General features: G+C 41.6%; 1 protein-coding gene across 1 annotated transcript in view; it reads right to left on the reverse strand.

The window, feature by feature from the left end:
* The window catches only part of uts2r2 (urotensin-2 receptor 2), a 39674-nt gene extending 24524 nt beyond the window's left edge, over positions 1 to 15150 (reverse strand). Inside the window, exons 1-6 of the mRNA XM_039788248.1 lie at positions 15013 to 15150; positions 12504 to 12730; positions 6649 to 6724; positions 6243 to 6285; positions 2264 to 2328; positions 1529 to 1585 (exon numbers count right to left, since the gene is read on the reverse strand). Of these exons, the coding sequence (XP_039644182.1) occupies positions 1529 to 1585; positions 2264 to 2328; positions 6243 to 6285; positions 6649 to 6724; positions 12504 to 12730; positions 15013 to 15080 (536 nt within the window). The 5' untranslated portion in view covers positions 15081 to 15150. The remainder of the gene's footprint in view (positions 1 to 1528; positions 1586 to 2263; positions 2329 to 6242; positions 6286 to 6648; positions 6725 to 12503; positions 12731 to 15012) is intronic.
* Between the last annotated feature and the right edge of the window lie 223 nt (positions 15151 to 15373).

Genomic DNA, 15373 nt, shown 5'->3' on the forward strand with positions numbered 1-15373 from the left:
AATCTGTCCAGTGGCGGACCTAGAAAATTTCACATGGGGTGGCAAAGGGATAGTAAGAGAACTTGGCAGGGGAAGACGGTACATGGGAACCCCATATGTAAACGCACGGCTACGCCCTACTATGCCCCGCAACACCCTGCTACGCCCTGAACTGCTACAACTATTATTTCTAGTCATAGTTCCGTTATCTTTATGGTTACTATAATTGCCACTGTTCATCATACCAACTGCTCTAATTATTATGAATCATAATTCTCTATATCTGTATATCTGTATCTGTCTCCCAACCGGCAGCGGCAGATGGCCGCCCAACAAGAGCCTGGGTCTGTCCGAGGTTTCTGCCCAAAAGGAAGTTTGTCCTCGCCACAGTTGCACCAAACGCTTGCTCTTGGGGGAATTTGTTGGGTCTTTGTAAATTATAGCGTGTGGTCTAGACCTACTCTCTCTGTAAAGTGTCTTGAGAAGAGTGAACTCTTGTTACGATTTGATACTATAAATACAATTGAATTTAGCTGAAATTGAATTAAATGGCTTGATCATTTTTACTGATAGAGACAAATAGAACAGAAAATAGAACAGAATGTCTCGTATTGTATCAGTAATTATGATCAAACAAAAGGTCAAACAAATGCTATGATAGAGAAACTGTAAAACATCATTAGATAATCTATGTATATTTGTTTGTTTACATATCTAACCCTACAACCGATGGCAAAAAACTGAAAACATACTCGCAGACTGCAGGGACGGAGCTAAAAGTATTTGAGGGGCAGCGGGCTAATATTACATCTACAATTATTATTTATTATTAATTCATATAAATTAATTGCTTGTTTCAATGTTTTAAGAAGTGTGCAAACATAGTGGCCGTTTGTTTTTATAAGCACCGTTTTTTGAACACCAAAGTTAGCTGACCCCCCCCCAGCTGCCCCCCCCTGTAGATCTGCCCCTGAATCTGACTGTTTCGGTGTCTCCTCTATTTCTTGCGCGAGGTGCGGGCGTATGTGTCAAAGCAGGCAGGTAATCACATACAGGAATACTGGCTGTCTTGACTTCTCACAGCGATCAGGCAAACGTAGAGAGAGAGAGAGAGAGAGAGAGAGAGAGAGAGAGAGAGAGACCCGACGGACGGAGAGAGAGAGTGACACACACACACACACACACACACGATCAGGCACACGTAGAGAGAGAGAGAGAGAAAGAGAGAGAGAGAAAGAGAGAGAGAGAGACGGACGGACAGAGAGAGTGACACACACACACCACAGTTTTCCACACTCATCCTTTCTCTTTCTATCGGAGAGAGAGAGAGAGAGAGAGAGAGAGAGAGAGAGAGAGAGAGAGAGAGAGAGAGAGAGAGAGAGAGAGAGAGAGAGAGAGAGATTCTTATATTGATTACATGCTACCAAAGGCATTATAATAAGGAGTTATGTTTGCTATTGTTGTGTACAACAAGTATTATTAGCGTTGATGCCACAATTTTGGAGCAATAAATGCATGTCTGATTTTCAAATTAGGGTTCCGTAGTCACCTGTAAAGCTGGAAATCCTCTTGTGTGAACACATCCCTGATCTGATCTCCGAAATACCTGGAGCCACATCCCGCCGCACAATTCCAGACAGACAGACCGTTCCGGATGCAGACAAAGCCAATCAGAGACACATGGGCACACAGACACAAACACGAGCACAGACACAGCAAAGGGGGGGAGAGAGCAGAGGAGATGGGTTCTGTTAGCATAAATTAACGTTTCACAGCACGCCACAGTGCACCATTACCCAGACGGGTGTGCCATCCAGCCATCCAAACACAGCAGACTGTAAATGTCTGGCTGCTTCACATGAGCAAGTCCCCAATGAGGGGTGAAGGGTGGCAAGCAGGGTGAGAGTGCTACTGTCATCGCTTCCGGATTAAAATCTGCCAAATGGTCCCGGAGGATCCAGTGTCAGCCTCCTGCCCAGTGGGACGGGAGAGAGATGGGTGGGGGGGCTAAGTGAGGAAGAAATTAATCAAGGCAGGAGGAGTATAAGGGAGGGGGAAGGAAAGAGAGGAGCAGATGATCCAAATAAAACTGGGTTCTGCTGGCAGTGATGAATGAGCGTTCGTACGGGTCACTGGACCTGGAGAAGACAGTGCTCCAAGACCGGCATCAGTAAGATTGATGACTAACTCCATATTTTTGGTGAAGATATTTCTGCAAATGTTAAGATATTAAGCCGGATGTCATTCATGCATTCTTAAAAATAGCGTAGGAACACTTTCTCACCTGTAGATGTTGACAAACTGTTTACCCATGGACAACGCTCCAGAGTGCAGGTCCAGTATGGAAGCCTGCAGGGGTCAAAATGCAAATGCAAATCATAAATCAGTTGCACAAATAAATGCCAGCTGTTGATGTGCATGGCACAGTCATTGTTTCCAAAGTTTAGCGCTGTTCCCTCTGTGTCCTTTTGTGTGGCGTTCTCGCTCTGCCCTTTACTTGTTATTTCTTGTCAACTCCTTTGGGACACTGCTCTGTTTTCCACAAGTTAAAAAATAAGTTGTTTTCTCTGAAGCCAGCCCTCCCCCCCCCCTCTTCATTCCCCCTCTGTTGCTTCCCCTCCCTTCACTTAAGTGTCTTAGCACTCCATAAACAGTTCCTTTATTGGCTGAGGGCCTGGCCTGCTGGGGACAGAGAGCAGGGGGTAGGGCATGCCAGGGACATCCAGACGTATAGGGCTCCACGCTGTATCTGCCAGAGCGACTGAGCAAGCTGTAGCTCTGCTTATTGTGCCAGCCTGCCCTCTAGTGTCAAGAGAGGTTCATCACAGCAATGAGGAGTGCAGAGCATAGTGTCCGTGGCTAAAATGTGGGTAAATATGAGCTGTCTACGCTGATATGGGTGGAAGTATTTGACTCAGGCTTGTTGTTGGTGTGTACTATATAGTCGGCCAATCATAGCTGGTAGTTCTGACAATAACTTGATGCTATTTTTTATGTCGAGAATGTGACCTGTTCGCGGGAATGAAAAACACTTTTTGCACAAAAAACTTTGTGTTTGAAGAATTGTACCAGTGATGTTGTATGCTGTAGTCAGTAAAGTACAAATTGTGTACATCACTGGTGTGTGTGTGTGTGTGTGTGTGTGTGTGTGTGTGTGGAGCTGCAAAAATGAATCGAGTTTTCAACTATTAAATTATTTTCCAACTATTTCGATAAAACAATTAATTGGTTTGAATGCTTCTTTAAAAAGGACAATTCCGGCGCAAAATGAACCTAGGGATTAATAACATATGTGTACCGAGTCGGCCGTTGTCTGGGACATGTTTTCATGCTAATCGAATGTGTCTCTAGCTTTAAACAAGCTACCGCAAACGGGTGGTTAGCTGCTAACGCTAGCTTTCGGGGCAGATGGTAAATCGCTATGTTGTAACCCTAACAAGGCTCAAAATAGCACCGCACGTCAACGGTAGCATAATGAGGGTCCCTACATATAAACCGAAGCATTGAGAACTTTGTAAGTGTACAGACAGTTTATTAAAAAGATTATAAAGACAGTAGTGTTCATGTTTACATGCGGCCGCCATCTTGGAAAACAGTCATGAGCAGTCGAACCACGAACGCCGGTCAACCAGTAACATAGCTCAAACACAGCGTTCGTGATTTGACTGCTCATGACTGTTTCCCAAGATGGCGCCCGCATGTAAACATGAACACTACTGTCTTTATAATCTATCTTTTTAAAAGGTCCCATGACATGCTGCTTTTTGGATGCTTTTATATAGGCCTTAGTGGTCCCCTAATACTGTATCTGAAGTCTCTTTTATATAGACCTTAGTGGTCCCCTAATACTGTATCTGAAGTCTCTTTTATATAGACCTTAGTGGTCCCCTAATACTGTATCTGAAGTCTCTTTTATATAGACCTTAGTGGTCCCCTAATACTGTATCTGAAGTCTCTTTTATATAGACCTTAGTGGTCCCCTAATACTGTATCTGAAGTCTTTTATATAGACCTTAGTGGTCCCCTAATACTGTATCTGAAGTCTCTTTTATATAGACCTTAGTGGTCCCCTAATACTGTATCTGAAGTCTTTTATATAGACCTTAGTGGTCCCCTAATACTGTATCTGAAGTCTCTTTTATATAGGCCTTAGTGGTCCCCTAATACTGTATCTGAAGTCTTTTATATAGACCTTAGTGGTCCCCTAATACTGTATCTGAAGTCTCTTTTATATATAGGCCTTAGTGGTCCCCTAATACTGTATCTGAAGTCTCTTTTATATAGACCTTAGTGGTCCCCTAATACTGTATATGAAGTCTCTTTTATATAGACCTTAGTGGTCCCCTAATACTGTATCTGAAGTCTCTTTTTATATATAGGCCTTAGTGGTCCCCTAATACTGTATCTGAAGTTCTCTTTTATATAGACCTTAGTGGTCCCCTAATACTGTATCTGAAGTCTTTTTATATATAGACCTTAGTGGTCCCCTAATACTGTATCTGAAGTCTCTTTTAAAAAAAACCTTAGTGGTCCCCTAATACTGTATCTGAAGTCTCTTTTATATAGGCCTTAGTGGTCCCCTAATACTGTATCTGAAGTAAACTTATATAAATCTTTATAAACTGTGGTCCCCTAATACTGTATCTGAAGTCTCTTTCCCGAAATTCAGCCTTGGTACAGAACTACAGCCACTAGAGCCAGTCCCACGATGAGCTTTCCTTAGTATGTGCCATTTCTGTGTCTGTAGCTATTGAGGAGGAGAGAGGAGGGGGGGGGGCAAGGTGGGTAGTGGGGGTGTGGCCTTGACTAACTGTCACTTTGATCGTTTGAAAGCCATGATCTCTCTCATGGGTGGGCCAAATTCTCTTGGCAGGAACAGCAGAGAAAGGGAAGGTAACCTTTCTCTGCTTTTCGGCCCATCTGAGCTTTCATTTTCTCAAAGGCAGAGCAGGATACCCAGGGCTCGTTTTACACCTATCACCATTTCTAGCCACTGGGGGACCATAGGCAGGCTGGGGGAACGCATATTAATGTTAAAAAACCTCATAAAGTGAAATTTTCATGCCATGGGACTTTTAAGAAACTGTCTGTACACTTACAAAGTTCTCAATGCTTCAGTTTACATGTAGGGACCCTCATTATGCTACCGTGGAAGTGTGGTGCTATTTTGAGCCTTGTTAGTGGTATAAAATAGTGATTTACCCTCTGCCCCAAAAGCTAGCGTTAGCAGCTAACCACCCGTTTGCGGTAGCTTGTTAAAAGCTAGAGACACATTCGATTAGCATGAAAACATGTCCCAGAGAATGTTCCGACTCAGTACACATATAGTAGGTTATCAACCCCTAGGCTCATTTTGCGCCGGAATTGTCCTTTAAGAAGGAAAAGCTTTTAAAAAAAATCTCTGATTCCTGCTTCTTAAATGTGAGTATTTTCTAGTTTCGTCACTCCTGTGTGACGGTAAACTGAATATCTTTGAAAACGCTGATTGACATTTTTCATCATGTTTTGAGATATTATAGACCAAACAACTAATTGATAAATGGAGAAAATAATCAACAGATTAATCGACAATGAAAATAATTGTTGCAGCCCTAGTGTGCAGGTGTGTGTGTGTGTGTGTATACGTCACTGGGGCTAGCATGCATACCTGTCGATCATCAGTTTCAGTTGTGTTTGTAAGAGAGAAGGGGAGAGTTTGTTTGTTTGTTTGCAATAAACGAAAAAGATCGCAGTTAAGGACTCCCGCTCTTTGTTTGGACATGGCTGGACAGACCTCCCTGCATTAGCGCTCTCAGCGGCTAATTGTTGTTTATTGATAGTCGCTACAATAAATTACTAACCGTACTTGTGTATGGTGATCACTTAATTTTACTCTCCTTTAAAAAGGATAAATCTGGCGGTATTCTACATTCCTGCTAACGGTACTTGCTGCTAACTAATGTTGACTAGAGTCACGTGCAGTGATGCTTCTGTTGCCTGTAACATAGATTTCGGAGCACCAGTCTGCAGCTCAGGCATTTAAGTGGCACCGTGAGTGAGGTACCGAAATCTGTCATCCGGTCCGGTAGATACCGGCCGTTTAGGCACTGGTGCCATATTGACACCGGGTTTCGGTACCCAACCCTGTATCACATACACAATATCAGATGTAGCCCAATTTGATTTCTTTCTGAATAATTGCTTGCCCATTCAGGAAAGCAAACACAAATCATCCCCGCCTTCCTTTGAAATTATTCCAACAATGACACCGGCGATATACTCACTCCTCCCTCTGACCCAGCCAGCGCCAGCCCTCTCTCCGCCAGCCTGTGTGTCAGAGACAGAAAGCATTCAGATTGATCCAGCTGCAGGGGCAGGGCTAGAAGGGGGGCAATAGCATTTCCCCCTCAGCTGGAATATGATTCCCCCTCCCCTGTGTTTTATTTAAGAACATTTCCATTGTGTTGTTCGATCCTATCCAATATTTCTAAGCAGATTTTCAATGCTGTATTCTGATAAAATGCATCCCCAGGCACCCCACCCCCCGACTGATTATTGTTCCCCCCCCCCTCCCACTTACAAAATCCTGTCCAGCTGCACTACAAAGATAGAAGACTGAATGGAGAAACCACTAGGGAAGAAGGGGAGAAAGAAAAAGAGACACGCTGCACTTTGTAGGACAGTGTTTACCTCCGGAGAACCTGGGCTTCCTCCCTCGTCACCACGCCGTCTGTGACTGCACGGCCACACTTCACAGGGGTGCATCCTGGGAAGAGAGACATGAGAGAGGATTTGGAAAATAATAGTGGAATATGTTTTTGGGTTTTGGAGGCTTTGGGCCCTATCGCAGGGGGAGAGAAAGTGGCTGGTGGAGAAACAAAGTGCAACGTACGGAGTTTATTGGAGTTCTGCTCATTAATGCCACAAAAATGAAGGGCTTCCCTCCAGCCTCTCGGCAATTATGATTTATAGCTCGAAGATTGAGGCTCCCGCTGTGTTTTCTTTAGACTCCCGAGATGCACAGTTTGAACTCTTAACTGCCAACATGTTTAAAAAGACATTTCCAATTTGTTTCAATGATTTTGAAGTGTCTGCATTAAAATAAGCTGTTTGGATTTTGGGGGGTGGAGGGGGGAAATCAAGTGTACTTTGGTTGTAGTAAGATAATAAAGAAGTAAAAGTCATGACAGAAATCATACTAGATCAAACCTGCAACGTTTCCGTAACCCTACCAACACATACAAGTCTGAAACAAAACCAACCAACCACTCTTGAATTAACATGAAGACTACAACATGGAGGGAAAAACAAACCCACCGGCACAAATACATTTCTCACGGATGATCTCTAATGTAGAGCTGCAAAGATGAATCGATTAGTTGTCAACTATCGCCAACTATTTTGGTAATCGATTAATCCGTTTGAGTCATTTTTTTTTTTTTTAAATGAAATAACGTAACTATTTCAGCTCCTTAAATGTGAATCTTTTCTAGTTTCTTCAATTCAATTAAATTCAATATTATTTATAGTATCAATTCATAACAACAGTTATCTCAGGACACTTTACAGATAGAGTAGGTCTAGACCACACTCTATAATTTACAAAGCCCCAACAATTACAATAATTCCATCAAGAGCAAGCATTTAGTGCGACAGTGGCGATGAAAAACTCCCTTTTAGGCAGAAACCTGGGACAGACCCAGGCTCTTGGTAGGCGGTGTCTGATGGTGCCGGTTGGGGGTGTGATGAACAGTGGCAATAATAGTTATAATAAAGATAATGGAACTATGACTAGAAATAGTAGTTGTAGTAGTTCATGGCGTAGCAGGGCGCTGCAGGGCGTTACACTCCTCTGGTACAGTAAACTGTAGGGGTGTTGAGACGAATCCTTGTGTCGATGCATCGCAATGCGGAACTAGATGATTCTGCATCCATGCAGGGACAGACCATCATCGATTATTGCCAAATGATGGTACTTGTTGATTGTCTGCTTGTGTTCAGACTCCACTCCGTCTTTTTTAAGAGCAGATACAATAAAAAGGGGAGTTTGTGTACAGTATAGGCCCGGACACACAGAGCCCACGGCCAAACGTCGGCAGAAAAGGCAGTCGGGCTGATCAGTCTCCCCGAGTTGGTCCAAAAAGTGCCTCGGAACACACCAAAGCCAAGAGACGTGATACGTCTCCATAACAGCAGGCGGCGCTAATTTGCATTGTTGCCCAAAAATTTAAACCGGCCGCTGATTGGACAAACGCGTCACATGGGTCTGGTTTCTTCGGAAATTCAAAGCCAGACTGTCATGGCGGCTTGTTCAGAATACGATCTCATATTGTACTAAAATAGTTCACCGAAATGTGTTTCCGAAAACGTTTTAAGCGAGAAATAGGTTGTGCAGTTCCCGAATCTGTCTTCATTTCAGATCGACAAAGGTCAGTTTAAAAGATTTTCGTCAGATTTTGAGAGGCTCTAGTCACGCTCATCCCGCTCCCCGTTTCCGGGTTAGCACTCTACCAATCAGATGGGTCATTTGAGTCCGACTGCCGGCAGTGCCCGGCCGGGCCTTATACCGGACTGGAGAAAATTTGTTGATGAAAACCATTGTGTAGCAATATTTAATAATATTGAGGAGGGGACGCATCGTGATATCAAATCGATTAGAATCGCTGACAGGATAACCATAATTGAATTCCTCCCTACATCTCTGACTTGATACAGCTTCATACTCCCACCCGTAGTCTGAGGTCATTAGGTCAGAGGCTATTAGCGGTTCCCCGCACTCAGTTTAAAACTAGAGGGGATCAATCACTCCAAGCAGTGGCTCCTAGGCTGTGGAATGTCTTGCCTCCCTTTCTACGTTGTGTGAATTCTGTCGAAACTTTTAAAAAGCAATTGAAGACTCTGCTATTCAAGCAGGCTTTTAGTTAGTCAAGGTTTTTTTTTTTTTTATGGCTGTTTATGTTTTCCATTTGTATTAAAATGTTCTTGTACTTTGATTTGTTGTATTGTATTAAATGTTATTGTGAAGCACTTTATCTGTGAAAAGTGCTATACAAATAAACTTTACTTACTTACTTACTTATTACTTCAACGTTTTTAAGCCAAGCACCCCTTAGCTGAAAAAGAGATGGAGCAGGGACCCCTAACTATATATAAATGTATAAAATTGAGGTGCATATTAAACTGGGCCTACAACAACGTGTAGGGCGGCCTAGAGCCTTTAGATATACCTTTTTTTATGATGCATACAATACTATGGTGTTAAAATAATAATTGTTGACATATTCATATATATTATTATATTATATTATATATACATCATGTTTTAATGTTAAAATGTGGAACAGTAGCTGTATCTGTTGATGACTACCTTACCTATAGGCCAGTAAGCCTATCATCAATGTTGTGTAAATTCAATAAAAAAAAGATTTCTTTTTAAAAATAATATTTTGGATTCATGTTAATGTATATTTTCAGACATATTTACTTTCTATCAAACAATAATTTGGTGCCCGCCCGCAGCAACTCTGAGGACCCCCCTGTTGAAGATCCCTGGACTAAACAACTAATCGAGAAAATGATCGACAAATTAATCAACAATGAAAATAATCGTTAGTTGCAGCTCTACTACTCTAATGCACACACAAAAAAGATACATTTAATAAACTTAGAGACCGTGTGAATGATCCAGTGTTACATCATTCTTTTCTCGTCAGATCGGTCTGTAAAAATAAGTATTCCCCCTTACAATACAATCAAAATTGTAAAACCAAAGCAATAATCGGACCAGCTGCTATGATATTTTCAACTCTCCATCATGCCAACAACGTGGATGAATGAATGAATATCCAAGCAAAACCTTTACATACAGAATATGAAATAGAATAGCAAATAGAAATGAAATGAGAGTCCCGACTGAACTTTCTTTAACAGTCTCTTACAGTCGGCTATTGTAAGATAGGCAGCAGTCCACCAATTGAATATGCGATCCTACAGTGCAGATACAGTAGCATTCTGCTCAGCATGGCTTGCGCTATACTGCCATTTAGTGGATTATTTGTATGCTGTTTCAAATGGTTTGAATTTAAGTTTTTTTGTTTTGTCATAATAATAGAATTCACAAAAATCCAGTATGATGATGTGTAAGAGAACTGCTTTTTCTAAGTTCCAATATTTTGTGCCTGACTACCCATTTTATATCAAGTAAAACTAAGGCTGGGCAATGTAAGGATATCAATATCGATATGTGAGACTAGATATCGTCTTAAATTTTGGATATCCTAATATGGCATAATTCAATTCAATTTTACTTATAGTATCAAAGCATAGGAAGAGACATCTCAAGACACTTTACAGACAGAGTAGGTCTAGACCACACTCTATAATTTACAAAGACCCAACAATTCCCCCATGAGCAAGCATTTGGTGCAAGAGTGGCATTAAGTATTGTCTTTTCCTGGTTTTAAAGGCTGCATTACAGTAAAGTGATGTCATTTTCTGAACTTACCAGACTGTTCTAGCTGTTCTATTATTTGCCTTTACCCACTTAGTCATTACATCCACATTAGTGATGATTATTTATCTAAAATCTAATTGTGAAAGTATTTTGTGTCAACCCGACAATATCGCCGCATTGATTTTCTCCGTATCGCGCAGCTCTACGTAAAACTACTAAAGGGCAGAGCAGAGGAAAATGCCACTGGAGTAGGGCTCCACAATAGATAGGTTTTTTTTGTTGTTTTTTTAAATCATCATCGCAATATAAACTTTTTTTACATTATCGCCGTTTCTTTGTTTAACTGTGATTAATTGCTAACAATAGCTAACGTTCTAAGGTGTATAACGGTTGATGGAACTTGTCAACTGTACGTTCATTTAAGAAAAATTACTAGGGTTGCTCCCTCTTAGTCGATTAGTCGACTAATCGGTCATTTTGGTCTTAGTCAACTTAGATTTCTTTAGTCGATTAGTCATGTTTTATGCTTTTTTTCATGCTGAATGAGTTATTTCCAAGAAACGTACGAGCACATCTCTGGTAAACACAAGAATTAAAGTGGTGCTTTTGCATGACTCTTTGCAGAGAAACTCAGATTTACAGATCTGTCGATTAAATCAACTAATTGATTAATCGATACAATTGAATGAGTTTTAGTTAACTAAGAATTTCTTCAAGTCGAGCACAGCCCTAAAAAATACAATGTTTTATGATAATAAAGAGGCGTGGTTTACTTCATAGGCTGTGTATTTGTGTTACTACATTATCTGGGTCACTAAACAGTGATATAAACAACAGATGTATCCTGGGATTTATTCCATTTTGTTTGAAAAAGAAATGCATGGATACATTTTCTTAAAGTTGACTGTAAGAGACGATCAAATTGTTGATCGCAGTTATTTCTGAGACAATTAATTGGACGGAAAAATGTGGAATCGTCACAGCTCTACTCAGAGATCTTTGTCTTTTAGTTAGTTGAAAGAAACTATCAGTAGAAGACTGCACTTTAAATATGTAACGGTCATTCGTTTTTTTAGTGGTCCCTTTTATGTTTAATTCAATGCTCAATATGTTCAGTTAAAGAATGTTGGAAATGATTTCCTTTAGGATTTGTTTTAGCAGTGGGGGCAGGTCTGTCCGAACAACAATAACCTCTGAATAGTTCTACTCTACAAATTGCAATGTGAGCCGCAGCCAACATTGGCAGGATAATTTAAAAGACAACCGCGACTACATTTTTTGTACAGCCCTATTTCTAATACCGTGATGGCTGAAATTTTTTTTTTGGTGGGCCGCCACTACAAAATTAACATGGAGGAAACACTGCCTTTAGTTGTTTTAAATTCAACAAGCAGTTTGTTGTATTTTAGCGGAATACTGAAAGCAGCAGAAATGCAGACCTGAGTACACTTTAATATTTGTTAATTTATTGCAAGTAATATTGTTATCGCGATATTCAACAACGTTATCGCATATCGCTTATTTTCCTCATATCATGCAGCCCTACACTGGAGCATGGGAGGGCTGCACAATATGTCGTGTTTTTTATTTTATTTTTTTTTTTTAAATCGTCATCGCAATACCAACTGCCGCAATATACATATTGTGAAAGGCTGCAACATATTGCGAAAGACACTCAGATATTTTTTGTGTCCGTAGAAAGACAATATTAGTAGAAAACTGCATTTTTTTTTTTTTTAGTGGTGCCTTTTATATTCAATTCAATGTTCAATTTGTTCAAAAAAAGAATTTGGGAATGATTTCCTTTTATTTGTTGTAATTTCAACGAGCAATGTTTTGTATTTCAGAAGAATACTGAAAGCAGTATAAAAGTACATTCATATTATATTAAAGTACACTTAAATATCTGTTAATTTATCGCAAGTAATATCGTTATCGCAATATTCTTTCTCATAACGTGCAGCCCTACACTGGAGCATGGTATTCATCAAGTAGGCTTGGCTTTATTCCATCCCAGTCATGTTGACACAGCAGAGAGGTGCGAGCCAATCAACAGTCTGACAACAGTACAATTCAAGGACCAGAGCGTCACCTGGATAGCGTTTGTAGTTCTCGTAGTCTTCCGAGCACTGGACGGTGTAGACTCTGGGCTGGGGAGACACCAGCTCACCCCGGCGGACTAGTGTTTCTGTGACGTCACTGTCCAGAGAGGTTACGTACAGCCACATGGCCGCCCAGCACACAGACAGAACCACCAGCAGCAAGGCCACAAGCCATCGGGACCCCCTCCATGCTGATCCCTGCCGCAGTGCATTACCTCTGACCAGGACAGAAACAAAGCTCCACATGATCAACTGAATTATGATATAGACATGTATGTTTGGATGTATTTACTTTTTCATTTATTCATGCAATGAACTATTAATGTAATGTATTTTTTTCAGCATTTTTTACAAGTATGTACATCTATTCATTTAGTTATCTATTTGTTAGTCTCGCATTTCCAGACCCTCTTGCCAGACCTTCCTCCACAGCGCTGCGGAGGAATGTCTGGCGAGTCCCCACAGCATTCCGGGATGGGAGAAAAAACGCGTTCTGGTTTGATGCCATTTCTTTAAACCAATCACAATCGTCTTGGGCGGCGCTAAGTGCCGGACACAAGGACGGCGCCTCTGCAAAACAGCCTCGGTAAGGAACTTGTTTTGGTGGAACGTGTAGCCTACATTCAAAAGTTGTTTTAGTCGTGCAACAGAAAACTCAGATTGGACAGATAGTCTAGCTTAAAGCTGAAGATCTTTGCCGGGTTCGGTCGGATTCGGTCTTAATTTCTATTATTTAACACGGGCTCAGGCCGGGCCGGGCTCGGGCTTGCGCTTCGGGTTGCATGGTAAATGAGCGGTCAACTGATGCGTTTCGATTAGCGTGAAAATGGATCCTGAGGAGGTGAAATGGAGGCTGGTCTCTGGAGGACTTAGCCTGTGTCTTTGTTCCAACTTCCAAGTGGCCTATAGCCTCCGTTAGTCATGAATAAATGATGTTAAAACATGTATAAATGACTCATTTTTTACGAAAGACAAAGGAGCTGTGTGCGTGCGGCGCAGTCTCTTTTTTCTTTCTTTCCCTTTGCCGCCTAGTGGTGCGTGTGCCCACGCTATTCTCCGACACTAATGACTGCTGATAGACGGCCTTTTGTACAGTCGGGCTGTAAACGGGTTCGGGCTTTTAAACAGCTGTCAATCAAAATGTACTTGTCGGGCTCGGGCCTTTTCGGGTCGTACTTTTAAGGCCCGATTACAGCTCTAGTCTAGCTAGCGGTCTGGATTTACCCTGCAGAGATCTGAGGAGCAGTTAGTCTACATCCACAACGTTCCACTTCCAGGATTGCATCGGTGCCACCAGAAATTCTGCCGGATGTCCCTCTTTTCGGATGGATGTCCGTCACCTTCCGCTTTCTCTGTGCTGGCGTTCTAACCTCCGGTGGATTTCTGAGGACTATGGTTAACTGCTCCTCGGATCTCTGCAGGGTAAATCCAGACAGCTAGCTAGACTATCTGTCCAATCGGAGTTTTCTCTCGCACGACTAAAACAACTTTTAAACGTACACATGTTCCAACAAAACAAGTTCCTTCCCGAGGCGATTTTGCAGAGGCACCGTTGCTCCGTGTGGCGCTTAACCACATGACGATTGTGACTGGTTTAAAGAAATGCCAATAAACCAGATGGAGCACGTTTCGTCCTCCTCCGCAGTGCTGTGGAGGAAGGTCTGGCAATGCGAGACTGAGGAGCATTTAACCGATGACCGTTGATTCATCAACGCTTTTTTAAATTGATTCTTTTCCCCAGAATATAAATATATTATTTTTTTTAATTAAATATTTTCTGTTACGGTACCGCTGACGGCGACTACATCGTATCCGTTTCCAGCAAAACAGACCGAAAGCAGGAAAAGCAGAAGGTCCATGTTATGTACTTCTTTATGAGTGAAATAAATGTCGGACTGACTGACATGTGATGTGCATTCTTTTTAGAAAACAATTAGTTTTTAGAAAGGTCTCATAATGCATAGGCTCTAGAAGCGTATTATTCCACTTTTGTTTTTGTTAAAGAAGGAAAAGAAAATCGCAATACTATCGAATCGCAATGGCTTAAAATCGCAATACAAATAAACCGGCACACGTGTCATGAAAGAATCGAAAGGGAGGGAAGGGGGGGGAAGCACATCGTCCCAGCACTACTATTGATATTGAATCGGAAATGTATATCGAATTGGGATTGGAATCGATTCTGAAAATGATTGGCGATACCCAGCCATGTGAGATAGAAGTAGCAGTGATAAAGTGGTAAATAAAAGTTAGGCAAACTACCAACTCCAAGTCATTACCACAAACAAAAACACAGAGCATTAGCATGTAACGTTATATGCATTTTCTTCTCTCTGAAGACTAGGCTACATTTGCAAGTGTAGCTAATCATAGTAGCATCAGTTTGACACTTTCTATCAAGATATGAGCTATAGGTCCTATAGTTGGTGTCCCTTTCATTCTGAATGGTGACAGTGACTGGCACATGCAGGACACTATGCATCGTTTTCACTCACTTACCTTTTAATTTTCTTCTCTATCTCTGTAGCGTTGGCACCCTGTGCATTTCTCATTCGCAGTAGCGCCATTTTTTTTACCCAAAACGTCTGCTACTATAGCATTCACAGAATACTGTCATACACGGTTACTCTCGCCTTGACTAACCATATCGTACCGTACCACCACCTTTAATCCCTCTCTCCACTTCCTGGTGGCCGCGTATCCGACAACCTACTGGCTCTCCGGAAAAGAAAGCAACGTTTTTATTGGACCACGCTGCAAAAAAAAACAACACCACAACATTTAGGCTACGATACAGCTATATCCTTATCCTGTATTTGCGTCCTCAGCTCAGCTTCACAAACGTTTAACTCTTACAGCA

Source organism: Perca fluviatilis, chromosome 21 (genome assembly GCF_010015445.1).
Source record: "Perca fluviatilis chromosome 21, GENO_Pfluv_1.0, whole genome shotgun sequence".
Taxonomy (NCBI): domain Eukaryota; kingdom Metazoa; phylum Chordata; class Actinopteri; order Perciformes; family Percidae; genus Perca; species Perca fluviatilis.